Below are 16,120 nucleotides of genomic sequence, written 5' to 3'. Positions count from 1 at the left end.
GTGGGATTGGGATCGAGACAGAGGTTCTGATCGCTAACGCGCTGCCTTTCTCTCTGGCAGAGAGAGGGAGGTCCCCAGCGCCATGCAGATGAGACCAAGCTGAGAAAAGGATGGCAAATTTGTACCCAGCGCCCCAATTATCCTCATTTTCTCCCCTCCGTTCTCCCCGGTGATGAAAAGTCTCCCTACCCACACCTGAGCCAACCCTGCCAAGCACCAGGTACCGGCGTGGCTCCGCAGCGATTTTGGGGACTGAAGGGGTCAGGAGCTGCTCTCCAACGCGGAAATTTTCCAACAGTGAGATTTTTTTTTTCCCCGTGTGTGCAGAGAAGGGAGCGCTCCCATCCCCGCTGTGTTGCCCCAGCCCAGCCATACCTGCCCCGTGCGGGCACCCCGAGTCCCCGATGCCTGGCTGGATTTGGGCAGCGTGACCCCACCACCACCACCACGCTATCGCCATGGCCTCCTCAGACGGGCTGCAGTACCGGGCTCTCTACGAGTACCAGAAAGACCGGGAGGAGGACCTGGCGCTGTGCCCCGGGGACGTGCTGACGGTCAGCAGGGCCGGGCTGCTCAGTAGCCCCGACTACAAGGACGGGGACGAGCGCAGCCCCCAGGGTTGGCTCCACGGCCTCAACGAGCGCACCAAGGAGCGCGGCGACTTCCCCGGCACCTACGTGGAGTACCTGGGTCCCACCCGCATCGTCGCTGCCGCCACCAAGGCCAGGCCACGGCCTTTGCCCCCACCACCCGCTGGGACCCCCGCACCCTGGGGTGAGTGCTGGGGGAGCGGGAAGGTGGGACCCCGTGGGTGGGTGTCCCCTGCAAGATGGTGAGGGTGGTGTGGAGCCCGGGTGGATGCTTGCTTTTGCAATGGCTCGGCAGGGATCCAGCCTTGGGATGGGGATCCAGCCCCAGAAGGAGGATCTGCCCTGGGATTTATTCACCCCGGTGCATCGAGGCAGCCACAGGAGGGGCAGGGGGTGCCCCCCAGGCTGACATGCTGCAGGCATTGCTTCTCTCCAATACGCCGGGCTGGCTGCTGGACTGGCATGGGATGGCCAAGGGGGTCCACGTCTGTAAGAGCACAGGAGAAGATGAAGATGAAGCCTTTTGGCCCCCCAGTGAGGAGCAGAAAGCCCCATGGCAGTCCCCAGGGACCTTTTCTTCCAGCCGCTCTTCTCCCCACCGCTGCGGCACCCGATTCTGGCTGTTCTCGGTGCCCGGGCGAGTGCTGGCCCCCGGCCAGCTCCCAGCCACACGGTCACTTTGTGCAAGCTGGGACAGGGGATGGTCTGGGCGTACAATGGGGTCAGTGCTGGGGGGGGGGGGGGCTTCTCCATCCCCAGGGGGGCTGCAGTGCAGCACTGGGGGAAATATTCAGCAGGGCCCTTCCAGGCATGGGGACACTGGCCATTTCTCCGCTGGGATCTGCTGAGCTTGTGGAGCAGCTCTGCCCTCACCGCTTACCATGGCCAAGCGCATTGGAGCTGGGAGGGATTTCACAGCAGTTGCATAATGTACCCAAGTTAAAAAAAAAAGGTGAAGTAAATCCCCCGCACCTCTTCCAGCCCCACAAACCACCATGAATAAAGCTGTGATGCTCTCCTCTGGGATGCGTTGCTCAGGGAGGAGCACTATCCTGGAGGAGGTGATGGAGGAGACATCGCTGGGGGATACAGCGATACCACCTTTAGCCACAGCTGCCCAAAAGCTGCCCAGCTGCTGGCCCGGCACCTCGGGGACCCTTCCTGCTCAGTTTGTGACCAAGGCACAGATGTGGTAACCAGAGCATCTGGTTGGGCACAGGGGGGTACCTTGGCTCCGGGTTTAGAGGGGCACCTGCTGACAAGGAGTCCATCCCCCTCCAAGATAGGGTTCAAGGTACCCTTGCCACTCTGATTTAAGAAGGTGGGGGCCACCCGGCCCCTGGGCTGACCATGGCAGGGCTCAGCTGATGTGGGGCAACTCCTTCCCCCGACACCACCCACCACGGCGTACAGGGTTTGCCGTGCGGATCCTGCCGCTCAGTCCCCCGAAACGGGGAGACAGGGATGCTAGGGCCCCCCTCTGCCTCCCCTCACTGAAACAGGGGTGCTCCTCCCTGACTGATGCCCCAAGTGCACCAAGGCAGCCACCATCAGCTGCATGCTGCCATCACAAGGGAGGGTTGGGGACACTTTGGGGGATGACCCCCCTTCCCAGCCAAGCCCACCGGCATGCAAGGAGCACTCTGCCCCTGCCTATTTGGCAGGCAGAGCCCTAGCAAACTCAGTGCTGTAGTGTGGACAACTCAGGTCAGATAGGAACAGACCCAAGGGCTCTCCAGCCCCGTTCACTGGGATTTTTAGAGACGAGAGAGTGTGGAGCCACCCTCTCGCTTCTGCCCCTGCTGCCCATCACCCTTGCCTCGCGCCTGCCCTGCACAGGAGGTGGTACGGGCTCCTCTCCGAGGGGCTGGGAGATGTGCCCAGGGGACCCCTGCCCAGGGGTTTTGGGGACATGGTGATGCCCCACAGATCCAGGCAGGTCCCCCGCAGCAAGCGCAGCCTGACTGGAGAGCCCGGCCTGAATGGAAGGTGTCAGCACAGGATCCCCGGCCCCGCGTGCGCTTGGGCAAGAGGTTAAAAAATTAATTAAAAAAAAAAAAATAAAATCGAGATTTCTTTAATAGGGAAAAAAACACTAAAACCAGGTTTTTGGGGTAGATTGGGGAGGGTGCTGCCATCTGCAGGACATGCTCCAGCCATGGCCTTGTGTCCAGCTCCACTCTCCAGGGTGATGTTGGGTGCTGCCTCCCCGCTGCTGTGCCGTGGGGTGCCCCTCCGTGGGGTGCCTTTCCTGGGACGATGCCGGGGTGCGCGGCCACCTTGGCAGCGGACACTCGTGGCCTACAACCACATCTCGCTGCAGCAGCAGAGCAGCATGTACTGTTTTATGTCGGTTTAAACCCAAACCTCACAGCTGGTGGGACTTCCCTCACAGTAAAAATCTCCAACGTGCTCTTGGAAGAGAAGGAACTTTTTTTTCTTTCTTTCTTTCTTTTTTTTTTTTTTTTCAAAATTATTCCCATACTGTTTCCCTTCCCAGACACAGGTTTTGAGGGACATTTGTTTAGGCTTGCCCTAATGCTTATTTTCTGTGACAGTGGCGTACCACCCCGGGGGACCCCAGGGACCCCAAGCAGGGTGAAGCTCCGGAGGAAACCCTGAATGGGAGAGAGACACTGTGTTTCCCAGCCATGCCCCAGAGCCAGGGCCGACTCTGCTGGGAGGAATGGTCTTTTTTTTTTTTTTTTTTTTTTTTTTTAATTAATTAATATCCTAAATATGGTTCTGCAGTGGATCTGAGTCCCCGGGGGACTTCTCAAGGAGCTCAGTGGCTGTTTTGCCCCCACCTGGTTGTCCGGGGCAGCACCACTGCTGCAAAGCATCAACTCTGCTTTGCCCCGGGTCGGAGCCGAGCGGTGCGTCGGGATGTTGGGGTCCAGCCTGGCACCCTGAGGGGGTAAAGCTCCAACCCGAGCTTGGGGCTATTCCTGCTGTTTCCAGCAAGGAGAAACAGATGATTATTTATTGCCATCACCACCTTTCCCCAAAACATCACCTTGGAGGCCAAAACCCAGTTTTTCCTAATTAAAAAGCCACCCATGTGGTGAGGACTTTTTCCATAGGTTCCCAATCACCTGCTTTGCTTTAAACTCTGAAATCTTCCCCATTCCCACCCAATGCACCCACACGTCCCCATCAGGCAGTGGAGGGGACCCCGTTGCCAGGCTCGGGGGTCACAGCTGTGCCTGGAGGACTGGATCAGCCACCTACAAGCGGGAAGTTTGCATCCCTTCCTGCTCTCCAGGGAGCACCAGGGCATCCCCGTGGCAAAGATGATAGCCCCGATCCACCCGTTGCAGCCAGGTTGTGTTTTTGCAAAAGGTCAAAGGCAGCGCGGCCCTGTCCACAGCCCCTTTTATTTTTTTTTTTTTTTCATGCCTTAAAACTGTTATGGGTTTATTGGCTTCACACGTGAGCTCCCTGCCTTCTGCCAGGCAGCAAAAACCAAAGACAAAATGAACCTAATGCTGGAGCTGGCCAGGCTGGAGCGCGCCTCGCTGGGGGGATAAGTCACGCTCAGGCTTTATTTAATCTGCTATAATTTTTTTTTTTAAATATATTTCCACCAGAACAGATCCACTCATCACATAAAACAGGTAGAAGAGCTCTTGACACATCAGCCTTGCCAGATCCCATCCATGCCCCGGCAGTCACCCATGGCTCTGATGTGCCGTGGCCAGTGGCAGCCCCAGGCTGTCCCCTGCCCGCTGCCTTCTGGGGGGGTTCAAGGCCACTAACAAGAGAGTGTGGGGGAAATCCCAACACTGTCAGGGTCTCTGTCGGGGATAACCTGCACAGGTGGAGGTGTTTATCAGCCAGGATGATAAGAAGGGAGGAAGGAGGGGGATGGAGTGTGCTCTGGGGTAAGGAGAGTTGCTTTCACTCTTGCTAGGGGGTCTGTGACTCTCTGGCATGGTCTGGGGTGAGGTGTCCTTCATATAAAACCCAGGAGCCAGCAGCATCTGGGGATTCATGCCATGAGAAGCCTGGCCCAGGTCTGGCTGGAGGGCCGGTGGAGATCTGCGCCAGCCAAGGGGGTGACTGAGTCCTCCCTGGGCTTGTGCTCAACCCTGTTGTAGACATCAGAGAATCCAAGTGGGTGAGAGTGGCAGGGAGCCATGTCTGTGCTGGGTACAGATCTGCTCCCCCAGCTCCTGCCTGGTGCTGCTAAGGGCTGTGGGTGGTGAGAGGGGGCAGTTCTCGGTGCCGTGGGAGGAGAGGTGGGGAAGGGTTTTTGGGCTGAAGGAGCTCTACGCTCAGGGTGGGATGCTGTCCGGGGGCAGGGTGCATGCCTGAGAGGGTCTTTGCACCTCAGCAAGTGTCTGAGCCCCCAGTGGTGACTCTTACTGCAAAAAGAGGATAAAATACAGGAGAAGTTCTCCAAAATTGGACATGTATGAACTGAAGTGTTGATTGTGGCTGTGCCAAAGCAGCAGCTTGATCCTGTCCTGGGGCAGCCAAGGGAAAAAGCATGGAATTCCCACAGGCAGGAATTTCCAAGCCACTTCTCTCTGTCTTTCCATCACAGGGCTCCCTGGGCAGGCAGAGCTCTCCGAGCATCCCACACTCCCTGAGCAGGCACTGCCGACTGTGGCCAGGATCATCGAGGCACTGGAAAAACAAGGTACGGGCAACCGTGGCGTCCATCCACAGGGCGTATGTGGGTGCGTGCGTGCAACCACCCGCTCTGCCCCAAGAGCATCACTAGAGCTAAACCTTTCCCTACATACCCCGGTACACATGCAGCATGGACAGGGCAAGGGAACTTGGTGGTCTCAGTCCCTGCCAGCTTCCATCGCGTTGGAGGGAGGATTTTGGGCTCAGGACTGACCCCTCTCTCCTGATTGCTCCCCAGGTCTCGACAGTGAGGTGGTCTACAGATCCACCCCCGGCATGCTAGGGGATGCTGAGCTGAAGCAGGCTCTTCTGGCAGGTAAGTCGCAGAGCCACGTCCCTCCCCGTGTCCCTGGGCAGGAAGGGGGCCATGGAGGTGATGCTGCCAGGCGAGTGATGTCACCAAGGCACAGCAGGGATGGGTTACCGGCTCTGACCTCGTTATGGCCCTAATTACAGCTCTGTAAGGCCCTGCCTGCATGCAAGCCTCCCTCTGCTCTCCCAGCACCCTGATGCGATGCTGCCAAGAGGGATGCAGGCACGGTGCTGGGGCTCTTCATTAGAAGCTCTATTTTTTTTTTAGGGAGAAAAATGGTATGTTTTGCAAGCCTTTAGGGTTTCTATTGGAGAAGCGGGGCAGGGAGAAAGCCTCTTGTGCACGCAAAAGAAAGGGGAAGGAAAAAATGCAATTTTTAGGAGAATGGAAGGCGTTTTGCAGGACTGAGGGGGGAGGGGGCGCATGAGTAGGGTGGGGAGGAGGGAAAAAGCATCTCCCCACCCCTGCTGCTAAATTCACGGCTGGGGTGGCATGGGGAGGGGGCAGTGGGGATGTGATGGATCCAGTGTGCTGCTCAAACCCAGGTCGGGGGCGGAGGGGGGAGGGAAAGCATCTCCATCCTCTCGGCCGCGGTGCCCAGCGGGCGGCACTGTGGCACCAGGCACGGTCCGGCCCCGCACAGCCCGGGTCTGGCCCCGCGTTCCCGTCCCCGTCCCGTCCCCCCACCACCACCACCCCCGCCTGCCTTTGGGTCCGGCATCCCGGGAGCTGCCGGCCGGGACCTGCGACGCGGCGGCGGCGGCGGCGGGGGGGAACGGGGGGGAGGGCGGCGGCTCTGCCAGAGCCGGGAGCCGTCGGCAGCCGGGCCGTGTTGCTGGGGAGAAGGGCTGTGATGAAATCGCTATATTAAGCAACATGACCTCATCGCTTCCCCCGCGCACCGGGAGCCGAGTCCCCGCCGGGCGGGGGGACCGGGCTGCGGAGAAGGGAAGGGATGCAGGAGAGAAGATGCTGGAGGTCCCGGGGCTGCTGCATCCCCGCTGCCCGAGGAGGGCTCTGCTCCCCCGGGGGTGACGGGGAAGGGGGGGGGGGGGGCACGGTGCACCCCACCACTCGGCTCTCCTCCCCTTGCCGAAGCCCCTGCTGCAGTCTGGGGAAGGCAGGAGCAGTGGGGTCCCCTTTTGCATGGCCTTGTCCCCCAGCCCAGATTTCCCAGGTGACTTCCAGAGGAGGTGAAGGCATCTGGAGATCAGTCCCCGCAGCCCCGGTGCTCAGGCTGGGCAGGGGCAATGCCAGCAGCATGAGAAGGATGCTTTGCTTTCCGAGCACACAGGAGTTACGGGTCCTCCATCCTCCCTATGCAGCTGGTGCAGCATCTCCAGCAGACACAGGGCTCCCGGTCACTACCAAAATCCTTCCCAGCATCGGGAGGCTCCCCCAGCCCAGGGGAAAAATCCGCTGGCTTTTCTGGAGCCTGGGCTGGAGCTCTGAGCAGCTGCTGCATCCATCCAGGTTTTCATCTCCCACTGCAGGACACAGCACCAGGCAGGAAAATGCCATCATGGTTTTCTAACTATTTGAAAGCCCTGAAAAATCCCCAACAGCCCTGAGTGACTTGGTGCTCCCAAGCTCCTCATCTCCTGTAGGACCTAAATAAGCCCTTTTATTTGGGAATTCAGGGGGCTGCCCTGTGCGCTCGGCAACACCAGGGCTGGGCAAAGCCAGAGCTCCCGGGAGCTGGCTGGAGGGGGTAGGACATATCATGGGTTTGCTAGTTCTCAGCTGGAGGGGCTGACGCTCAGCCCTGCCAGAGAGATGCTCTACAAACAGGATGGGGATGATGTTCCCACCAGGGTCAAGCATCCCAGCAGAGCCCAGGCTTGGCAGCCTGCTCTCCCCGCAGCCTCCTATGGACCGGAGACCTAGCAGTGCTTCGCCAGGGTCCTTCTGGAGCCCAAACTGGGCTGGGGATGGCAGGAGAGCATCTCTGCTTTGGCTACCATACAGGCCCTTTCATTGCATTTGATGGGGTAAAACACCCCTGCCAAGAAATGGGAGTTTGCACGTCCTGTGCACAAGATGGCAGAGGTGAGGGTCGTGTTTCTCTTCCTCCCGCACCCCTGATGGTCCATCCCTCCAGCACCCCATCGCTGCCAGCAGCCCGCCTGCAAAAATCAAGCTCCATCTTGGGGAACAAGGAGAAATCGGAGCTGGGGCTGGAACCAAACCGTGTCTCAGCTGGGGGGAAAACTGAGTTCCCACCGGGGGTTTCAGCTTCCCTGCGAATACCCAGATCATGCTGGTGTTTGGCAGTAGTGGCAGAAAAACTGCTAGAGAGCACAAGGAAAAAGGATCAGGGGCTGGAAAAGTTCAGGTGTTGGTTTTCTAACCCCCAAATCTTAACATGTTGGGAAAAACACTGGGAGAGCATCTGAACTTTCAGTGGGGAGAAGGAGGAGGTTTCTCTGTGGACAAGGAACTGTGTGGGTCGGAGCAGTCCTGGCTGTCCTGAGGAGCCTGTGGGGATTGTGTCCCTGAGGCTGGACAGCACAGGTTCCCGGCTGAGTTGTGCAAACCAAACCCTTTCCCTGTCCCTGTCCCTTTCAGAGCCCTTACCCGTGAGGGACCTAGCCTGATGGGGAAGCCCCCCAAGCTGAACATCGCCCCGGCTTTGGGATTAAGCATTCCCCGGTTTCCCACCCTCATGGGGCCACGGCAGCATCAGGCAAGGCCAGCTTGGATGCAGTGTGGCTATACAGCATGAGCTGGGGCTGTCCCTGTCTCTTGCCCCAACGCTGGTGACATCCTGCAGGATGGTGGCATCTAACCGCTGGCTAGCGCCTGTGGACCAAACTTGGTATTTCCATGTTGGACGATGTGAGAAAAATTATTTATAGAGGAGAAAAAAAAAAAAGAGAAAACAGAGACAGAGGTTATTGATAAAGCGGGGAAGTGAACCGAGCACCCACTGCCACCCAGCTGAGATGCCACTGGGGCCGGCGGGTGGTTGGGCTCGCAGCAGGCTTGTGCTGGCTCCAGAGGAGAATTAATGGGTTTAGGATACTCGGTGTTCAATTCAGACCCTTATGCCCCGAGAGGTGAGCAGTGCCATGCAACGCCGCTGAACACGGGAGTCTGAGTTACGTGGCGACACTGAAAAGGGACTTAATGAAAAGCTGCAGCCCCACGGGGGACCGGGGAGGACTCCCTGAAGGGCTGCAAGCAATGACCCAGCCAGGAGCCCCGCTGCAGCTGCAGGGAGAGATTTATAGGCAAAAAAAGAAGAAGAAAGTAGAGCTTTAATCAGCAGCGGCAGGGTGCAGCACTCGCCCCGGCTGCTGGCTTCGGCGCTGCTCCATGGCCTGGGGGCATCTCTGTGCCCATCGTGCCAGGGACCACACGCTGACCTCGAGGGGTTCCAGCCCCCAGCACTCCTGCTGTTCTCTGCGTGTGGCTCAGGGGCTGTTTTGAGCACAGGGGATGGGGCAAATCACCTGCAAAGTCCCCAGTGCCTGTGGTCAAGAGGTGTACGAGACTCTGGTGCCCAGGGTTGATGTCTTCTCACCTCATACTTGCTCAGGGTCCTGCCTGCACCCCTCTCCCCCCCCTTCCTCCCCCCGAGATGTGCCAGGCAGCCTTCTCCACATGGCTGCCGCTGAACATGGAAGCTTGGGACCTTCTCTGGCTGGTGGCAGCAGAGCTGTGGGTGGGTTGGTAGGTGCTCAGAGCCCTTGGGAGCTGAGGGACCCAAGCTGGGGGAGGCTTGGCACGGGGATGGCTGCAAAGTCCTGTGTGTAGTGGCCGGACAGTGCTTTGCCACCACTGGGTAGGGATGAGCTGCATCCTCATCCCTCCTCCCTGGTGGGGGACAGGGCACAGAGACCCTGCAGACCCTCCCCCCACCCCTGGCGACCTGGGTGCCCCGTATGGCTCAGATGCGGATGAAACCCATCCAGGATGGTGGCGAAGCACCAAAACCTCCCACGCTTTGGATATGCCATACCCCAATCTGAGCTCTGGGGTCCATCGGGAGGCGCAAACGCCGTGAGCCTTCCCCAGGCAGCACTGGGAGAAGCCTCCACCGCTGGCAGGATCAGGCAGGAGCTGCCTGCATCCCGGGATGCCAGGGCGAATCCGGTGGCAGCGCAAGGCGGATTGGAGCCGGTGTCTCCAGGCGTGCGTTGCCGGCGCTGCCATCCTGCCTGCTTTGATCTCGGCCCCGACACAGAGCTGTCTGCCTGGAGACTCGCTCACGTGCCCGGGAATTAGGTCAGGCCTCGGTGGGGATTAGCGGGCGACGGTGGGCCCCGAGGCTTCACCGGGGCTGCCGGGAGCTGCTGCTGGGCAGAAAGGGCAGGGCTGGAGTGAAGAGTAGTTTGGGGGGAGGGGGGAGATCACACTGCTCCCCCCATCATCACGGCATGGATGCCTGGGGAGGGAGCACATCCCCATCCTCATCCCTGGGATGCCAGAGGGGACTGGAGGGCTCTGGTTTCCCCTGGCCAAGCTATTAACCTCACCACAACGACTTTACTCCCGAACACGAGGCGCCCCGGTGCCTGCCGCGCTGCTTTTTATTTATACCTGCAGTGGAAATAAACCCCACATCGTCAGAGCCTGGCGAGAGGCATGAGCTCATCTCTTATATTTGGCGGTGACGAAAGAAGGGTAAATAAACGGCAGCGGCGCAGACGTCCCTGCCAGACCCATCAGGGTGAATTGGGGGTGAGCTTTTGCCATCCCCTCCCGTAGCTGCCGGGGAAACTGAGGAAGGGAACTGCCCTCGGGAAGCCGAGGCGGGGGAAGGCAGCCTCACTGGGTGCCCTTGAAAAGGGGTCCCTGCCCTGGCTGAGTGCAAGCGGGGGGTATGCCGAGGTGAAACCCAGCTGGGAGGGTGTTTGGGTGCTGCCAGGAGCTCCCACGAATGGGCAGGGGGTGTCCTGGCAGCTGCCAGGTCCCCAGCACAAGGCACCAATGGGCTGGCTGAGAGATGTTACAGTGATGCCGAATCAAAGCTGGGGAAACATTCCCCGATTCGGTGCATAGCTCCTCAGAAAACCCCACAGCTGTGGGATGCCCAGGAGCCCCAAACACCCGGTTGGGTCCCAGGGGTGTACAGGTCCTTGTGCAGGCGGCAGCCATATGAATGGGAAGGTATAGCCCCCAGGACAGGGTGACAAGGATGTCCCTGCAGTGCCAGCTGATGCTTACACCTAAAAGGTCTGGAAGGGGTAGGGAAACTCCCAAGTCAGTATTTGTCAGCCCCAGGTATGGTGGTGAGGGTGCCCCTCTACCACGGGGACCACGCACCCAGGGGCATCACGCTGCAGCAGTACCTGGCAGGTACTCAGGTCCGGCTGAGCCTGTAGGACACCCTGCTGCGCCCCGCCGCGAGAGGGGCTGCGGGTGCTGGGCAGGGTCTGCACCCTACCACCCACACTCCGGCCAGGGACGTGGGGCACAGCTGTCACCTCCGTCCATGTGCAGGGGACGGCCAGTTACCAGGACCTGCTCAAGCTTCTCCTTCAAAGCAAACCCCCCCAACCTCCTCCCTGCCACCTCTTGACTAAACATCCTCCGGGTTTACCGAAACTCTGGGCTTACTCACGCCTCCCCAGCTGACAGCAGCTGACGGGAGAGGTCCCGGTGTTTCCTGCCCAGCCTGACTCAGCCCAAAGCCCCGGCACCCCTCTGCCTCCGCTGGGATGCAGGGTCTGGCATTCCAGTGGCAGGAGGTTGGGAGCACCCATTGCTTTTCCCTCTGGGCCGGTGGTCATCCTGCGCACCCTTTCCCCAGCCCCAAATTTATTGGTGCTTTTCAGCCCCCATGGGCAAGGGATGCTCTCCGCTGGTCCCCAGCCGCTTGCTGCTCTGCCAGCAGGTCAGCAAGCAGGTTGTGTGCTGGAGGGGGTTGATGTGGGGTTGAGGTTGGGGTTTTGGGGTGTTTTCCTTCTATTTGTGTCAGGCGGATGGAATCCCTCCATCATTCCCCTGGGGAAGGGACGGGAACATCTGGAGAGCAGCGGGAGAGCTGTGACTCATCCTGCAGCATCATTAACTTCTTATAGCTGGTTATCATCTCCCTCTGATAAGGAGAGAGCAGCATCCGTGGGGTCAGGCCGGTGGTAATTGGCTGGGAAGGCTCCAGGTTTAACCCTTCCCCGGCTGAGCATCCTCGAGCTGCTGGGGTGCAGCCGGTGCCGGGGAGCAGCTTGGAGCATCCCCAGAGTGTCCCCGGTCATGCTCTCAGCCAAGTGGGGAGCCCAGCTCACCACTGCGGCTCCAGGGGAAGGAAGGGAGCTGGGGCAGGAGGATGCTACTGCCTCTCCAGGAGGATGGGGGCAAGAGGCTAATGGCTATTTCTAGCCAAAGTGCCAAGGAGAATGGTGCCACGAGCAGTCAGTCCCTGTTAGCAGGGCGTAAATCTCCCCGGTCTACCCATCACACCTCTCTCGGGGTGTAAAGATGTTTTTTGAGTTTTGCTTTGAAACCGGCTGAGCCTTCCCTTTGAACACCCCCCCAAGCCCATGCCTAACGATGCAAATGAGCTAATTAGGCCTCGGTGGAGCCCGGGGCTGATCGCCTGGGGCCAGCGCTTGGCAGCGGCCCCTTCCCTGCACAGAAACAGCTTGCGGCTGCTCTCCCCAATCCGCGCCAGCATCCTTAAGGCAAGTGACAAGTCCCTGCAGAAACCTCCGCTGCGGGCAGGGGAGAGCAGCCGGGCTCCCCCTGGGTGAGAAGGAGTTTGGGGTTTGCCTGGCGCATCCCACTGATGGTTGCAGCTCTCTGCAATTCAGCCCAAGCAACAAGACCCCGAGACCCCTCCCAGTAATATCCCTCACTTTTAGCCATGCACTGGGTGGTTTCAGCCCAAAATGGGGGTTGGAGCATCTTGCAGGATCCCTGACTCGACTCTTCCTCTCCCTGCCTGGCTGGAGCCAACCTGCCTGCTCACTTCTCCAGGGCAAGTGCTAGCAAAAATGGGGAACTGGCTGTCATCCCCCACCAAACCCCAGTAGAAATAACCCTTTTGGCAAGCTGAGAAGGTCCAAAAGTGCAGGTGGGAGACAGGAGCATCAGCATGGACCAGAGTGGGGCTGGCATGCAGCAGGCAAGAGCTGGCACAGCCCTGCCCACCTCGAGGATGCTGAGGGCAGAGCGGCCCATGGGGGTGATGCTGTGACATCGGGGGGTGCCAGCAAGGCAGCTCCCGCCTTTGCCTGGGGTCATGTTTGGCCACGCTGGGTGGCTGCCGGCCCCGGCGCGGTGGCATCTCTCCCAGCCGTCCCCGTGCTGCCCCTGGGCACAGTTCCCGGCCGGCCGGGTGCTTGCTCCTGAAAATGAGGTAGCGTCTCCAACGGCTGGGTTAAAGGCTTCGCCGGGCATTGGTCAATCTGTTTTCTCTCTGGTCTCTGAGCCAAATCCCACGCACTGTCCATAAGGGACCCCGCTACGGCTTCTTGTTCCCAAGCAGGCGGAGGGGCAGGCGGGCAGGCTCCCACGCTGCCTGGCCCACGGTGGGGACACCACAGAGAGATGCGATCAAGGTCAAGGTGCCCAAAACCAGCCTTTGCCAGGAGTTTGGGAGTTGCTCCCCATCCCAGCCCCGCTGGCCAGGTGCCTCCAAAGCCATGCCCTAGGAAACAGCTTTTCTCTGCTTTTTTTGGGCTTGCCGACCCAGAAGGGAGCACGGCCACACATGGTCAGCTGAAATGGTTGGAGACTCGAGGCATTCTCTACTGGAAAATGTGGGGATGGGAGATGGAGCATCTCCCAGAATGGCACTGATATTGGTAAACTGCATTTGGGGGTAAAGACCCAGAGAGGGGAGGGGAAGGGGGCTCAAAGCAGGGCAAGCCCACCATCATCTTCTCAATCACAACACACTGGGCCGTTTGGGGCCTGACACGTCACCTTTAAGAAAGTGCAAAAATTGTTCTTTTTTCAATATTCTCATTTAGAAGAAGCGAGAAATTCACTTTCTACAAACAAACCATTTCAAACAATCCCAAATATCTTAGGCTTTTTATTATCCTCCCTCACCCCCCCTAAGATTTCTCCTATGAGGAGAATTTCAAAACATTGCGTTTGGCTCCAGTTCGAATCAAAGGCGGATTTTGAAACCTCTAGATCTTTGCAAAAGGGACCGTTACCCTCTGGGCAGCCACCTCCTGGCCCGGCTGGGCTGAGAGACCTCCAAGAAAAACGCATGAGGCAATACCAAAGGATGCTAAAAGGGCTCTTCACCCTGAATCCCGGTGAAGCAATGTCCCCATGCTGGCCTGGCCATGGGGTTTGGATGGACGTGTCCCACCCTTGGGGTCCTGCTGGAGCGTGGGACATTTCTGCTCGGGGCACTGTCCCCATCCCGAGCCCAGGCTGGGTGGGCTCAGCCTCCCTTGGGCACTTTGCCCCATCCATGGAGCATCCTTCACCGCCTCCCCCAGGGCAGCTGCCTTTCGGGGCACATTCGCAGTGTTTCAGGCTCGCTGGGGGTGACGTGGGCCTTCAGCAATGGGTGTTGCCTGGGTACCATAACCCCGTTCCATAGATGCATTTTTCCAAGCAGTTCCTCCAGGGCTGGGGTTGGGCACAGGGTGCCTGGCCTTTGGTGACCCAAGGGTGCCTGGGGCAGCCACTCAGCCCATCCCATGGGTGCTATCCTGCAGTGGGGCCCCAGTGGGACAGCAAGAGCCCCTGCCCCACGCACTGGATGTATAGTGCACATGAGGCAGAAATGCTGCCTTGTGCTCTCCGTGGGCACACGGAACTCAGGGTCAGTGGAAACTGGGACAGGAATATTTGCTGGGGGGTGGTCTTGGCAGTGAAATCACGGGCTGCCCCCCCTGGGAGATGGAGGCATGGGGAAAGAAGTCAGCACCCATGTTCAGAGGAAGGCCCGCAGGGATGGAAGAGCTCCAAGCTCCATGCCGGAAGGGCAACACCATGGGCTAAGGGCTCCCGCTGTGTTTCTCCCTGCAGATGCCTCGGCCGTGGACATGGATCTGTACGACGCCCAGACGCTGGTGGAGGCCCTGAAGTGGTACCTCCAGGAGCTCCCATCACCCCTGATCCCTCCAGCTCTCTACAGCGACTTGGTCCACATGGCTCAAGGTAAGCATGGTTGGGCTCCTCACACGCCCAGGACCTTTGTGGGGCTGGAGAAGCTTTGGGAAACCCCTAGAAAGGTTCCTCAGCATCTCCGGGGCAGCTCCTGATGCCAGTCCCTGCCCGATGCTGCACTAAGGGCAGATCCCAAGAAGGACCACTGGGAACATCCCCCTGTGCCGGAGCAGTGCAGCAGCTTTTAGGAAATGCTTCAGGAAAGAGAGGGGAGACCTGGTGGGCAGCTTTGCTCCCACCACATCGTGGTCCTTTCCTGCTGCAGTGCCCGGAGGAGGAGGTGCTGCCTGCCGGGACGGGCGGCTGCCAAGGCTGGGTGATGCTGGCCCCAGAAGAAAGCATTATTATAATATTTTGGCTCTGCTGCCTGGGAATTTTTTACTGTAATCTCGTTAACTCTTAGCTTTATATGGGCATAGAAAATTCTCTGCTTTTTCAGCTTAGTGCCGTTAGGAAGTGCTTTTAGGTCCCTGCAAGCTTTCCAGCCTCTGTGCAAATGTACGAGACCATCAAGGTTTTGGTTTTATTTGATTTTTTTTTTCAAACAAACAGGGCAGGGCTCATACCCAGGTCAGCAGAGTCCACGGTCCATCCCAACAGGGAGCCTGGATCAAAACCCATTTCAAATGAGTCCTCGCAGAGCTGCTCAACCCCTTCCAGCCCGAGGCCCCACAGGCATCACCAGGCACATGTGAAGCCCTTGCCCACCGTGTTAGATAGGACCTGAGTCCCTTGCCGCCTTTGAAAGCAGGATTTTCCCTTTCGCAGCAGTTCTCGTCTCGCTGCCGGTCGCTGCAGTACCCTCCATTCCCGCGCATCGCCTCCCCATCCTAAGCCAGATTAGCGCCTGGGGCAGATCATGCTCTTGGCTGCCTTAAGAGGCACTAAAAGATCACCCGTGGCCAGACCAGCGTGGCCTTTTCCTACCATGCCCCAGTGGGAAAAGGCAACGGGCTCTTGGTGGCCTCTGGCAAGGCAGGAGGGACACACAGAGAAGATGGGGGATAACTCACTCCCGGTCCTGCGCAGAGACACGGAGCCAGGAGAAATACCCCCGGGGCCGGTGGGGATGCTGCCTTCCCCTCACCCCGTCGGAGATAGGAGAAATCAAAGGCTGCCTCCCTTCCAAGGATAAAAATGCAATTAGGAAGCAATTAGCTGGGTTGCCTCGTTAAGTGACTTCAAAGGGAAGCGCCTTTCCCCGCAGCCTGCCCCAGAGCGGGCTCTGCTCCTGGCACAAAGGGTGCAGGAGGAGAAGGAGGGGGCAGGAACGGAGGCGAAACCGATGGGGATTTCTCTGGGGCTTAAAAAAAAAAAAAAAAGAAAGAAAGAAAAACACAAGTCTGTCAGGAGACAGTGCTGGGTTTTGGCACTCTGCCCTGCAAGCAGGCTCCTTCTGCCCCGCTGGAGGCTGCGGGCTCGAAAAGTGGCAAGCTGACCACCTACAAAAGGAGATCAAAACCACCCCCAAATTCCCTCTTTGGCTGTGGACCTT

The 16,120-nt window shown here is 58.9% G+C and overlaps 1 protein-coding gene across 2 annotated transcripts in view; it reads left to right on the top strand.

Moving 5' to 3' along the window:
* Positions 1-458: 458 nt before the first annotated feature.
* The window catches only part of LOC309672246 (phosphatidylinositol 3-kinase regulatory subunit gamma), a gene marked incomplete at both ends in the record, with an annotated part of 74,750 nt that continues 59,088 nt past the window's right edge, over positions 459-16,120 (top strand). The window contains 4 exons of one of the 2 annotated variants that reach the window (XM_082483701.1): positions 459-774; positions 5,140-5,235; positions 5,467-5,544; positions 14,485-14,616. In XM_082483701.1, coding sequence (XP_082339827.1) covers positions 459-774; positions 5,140-5,235; positions 5,467-5,544; positions 14,485-14,616 — 622 coding nt within the window. Of the gene's footprint in view, positions 798-5,139; positions 5,236-5,466; positions 5,545-14,484; positions 14,617-16,120 lie in introns of both variants that reach the window. The other variant, XM_082483700.1, reaches the window with a different exon arrangement.

The sequence above is a fragment of the Vanellus vanellus genome (genome assembly GCF_965231255.1).
Source record: "Vanellus vanellus genome assembly, chromosome: 5".
Lineage (NCBI taxonomy): Eukaryota > Metazoa > Chordata > Aves > Charadriiformes > Charadriidae > Vanellus > Vanellus vanellus.
Note: the sequence above shows the minus strand (reverse complement) of the source record. Positions and strands in the feature narration are given on the sequence as shown.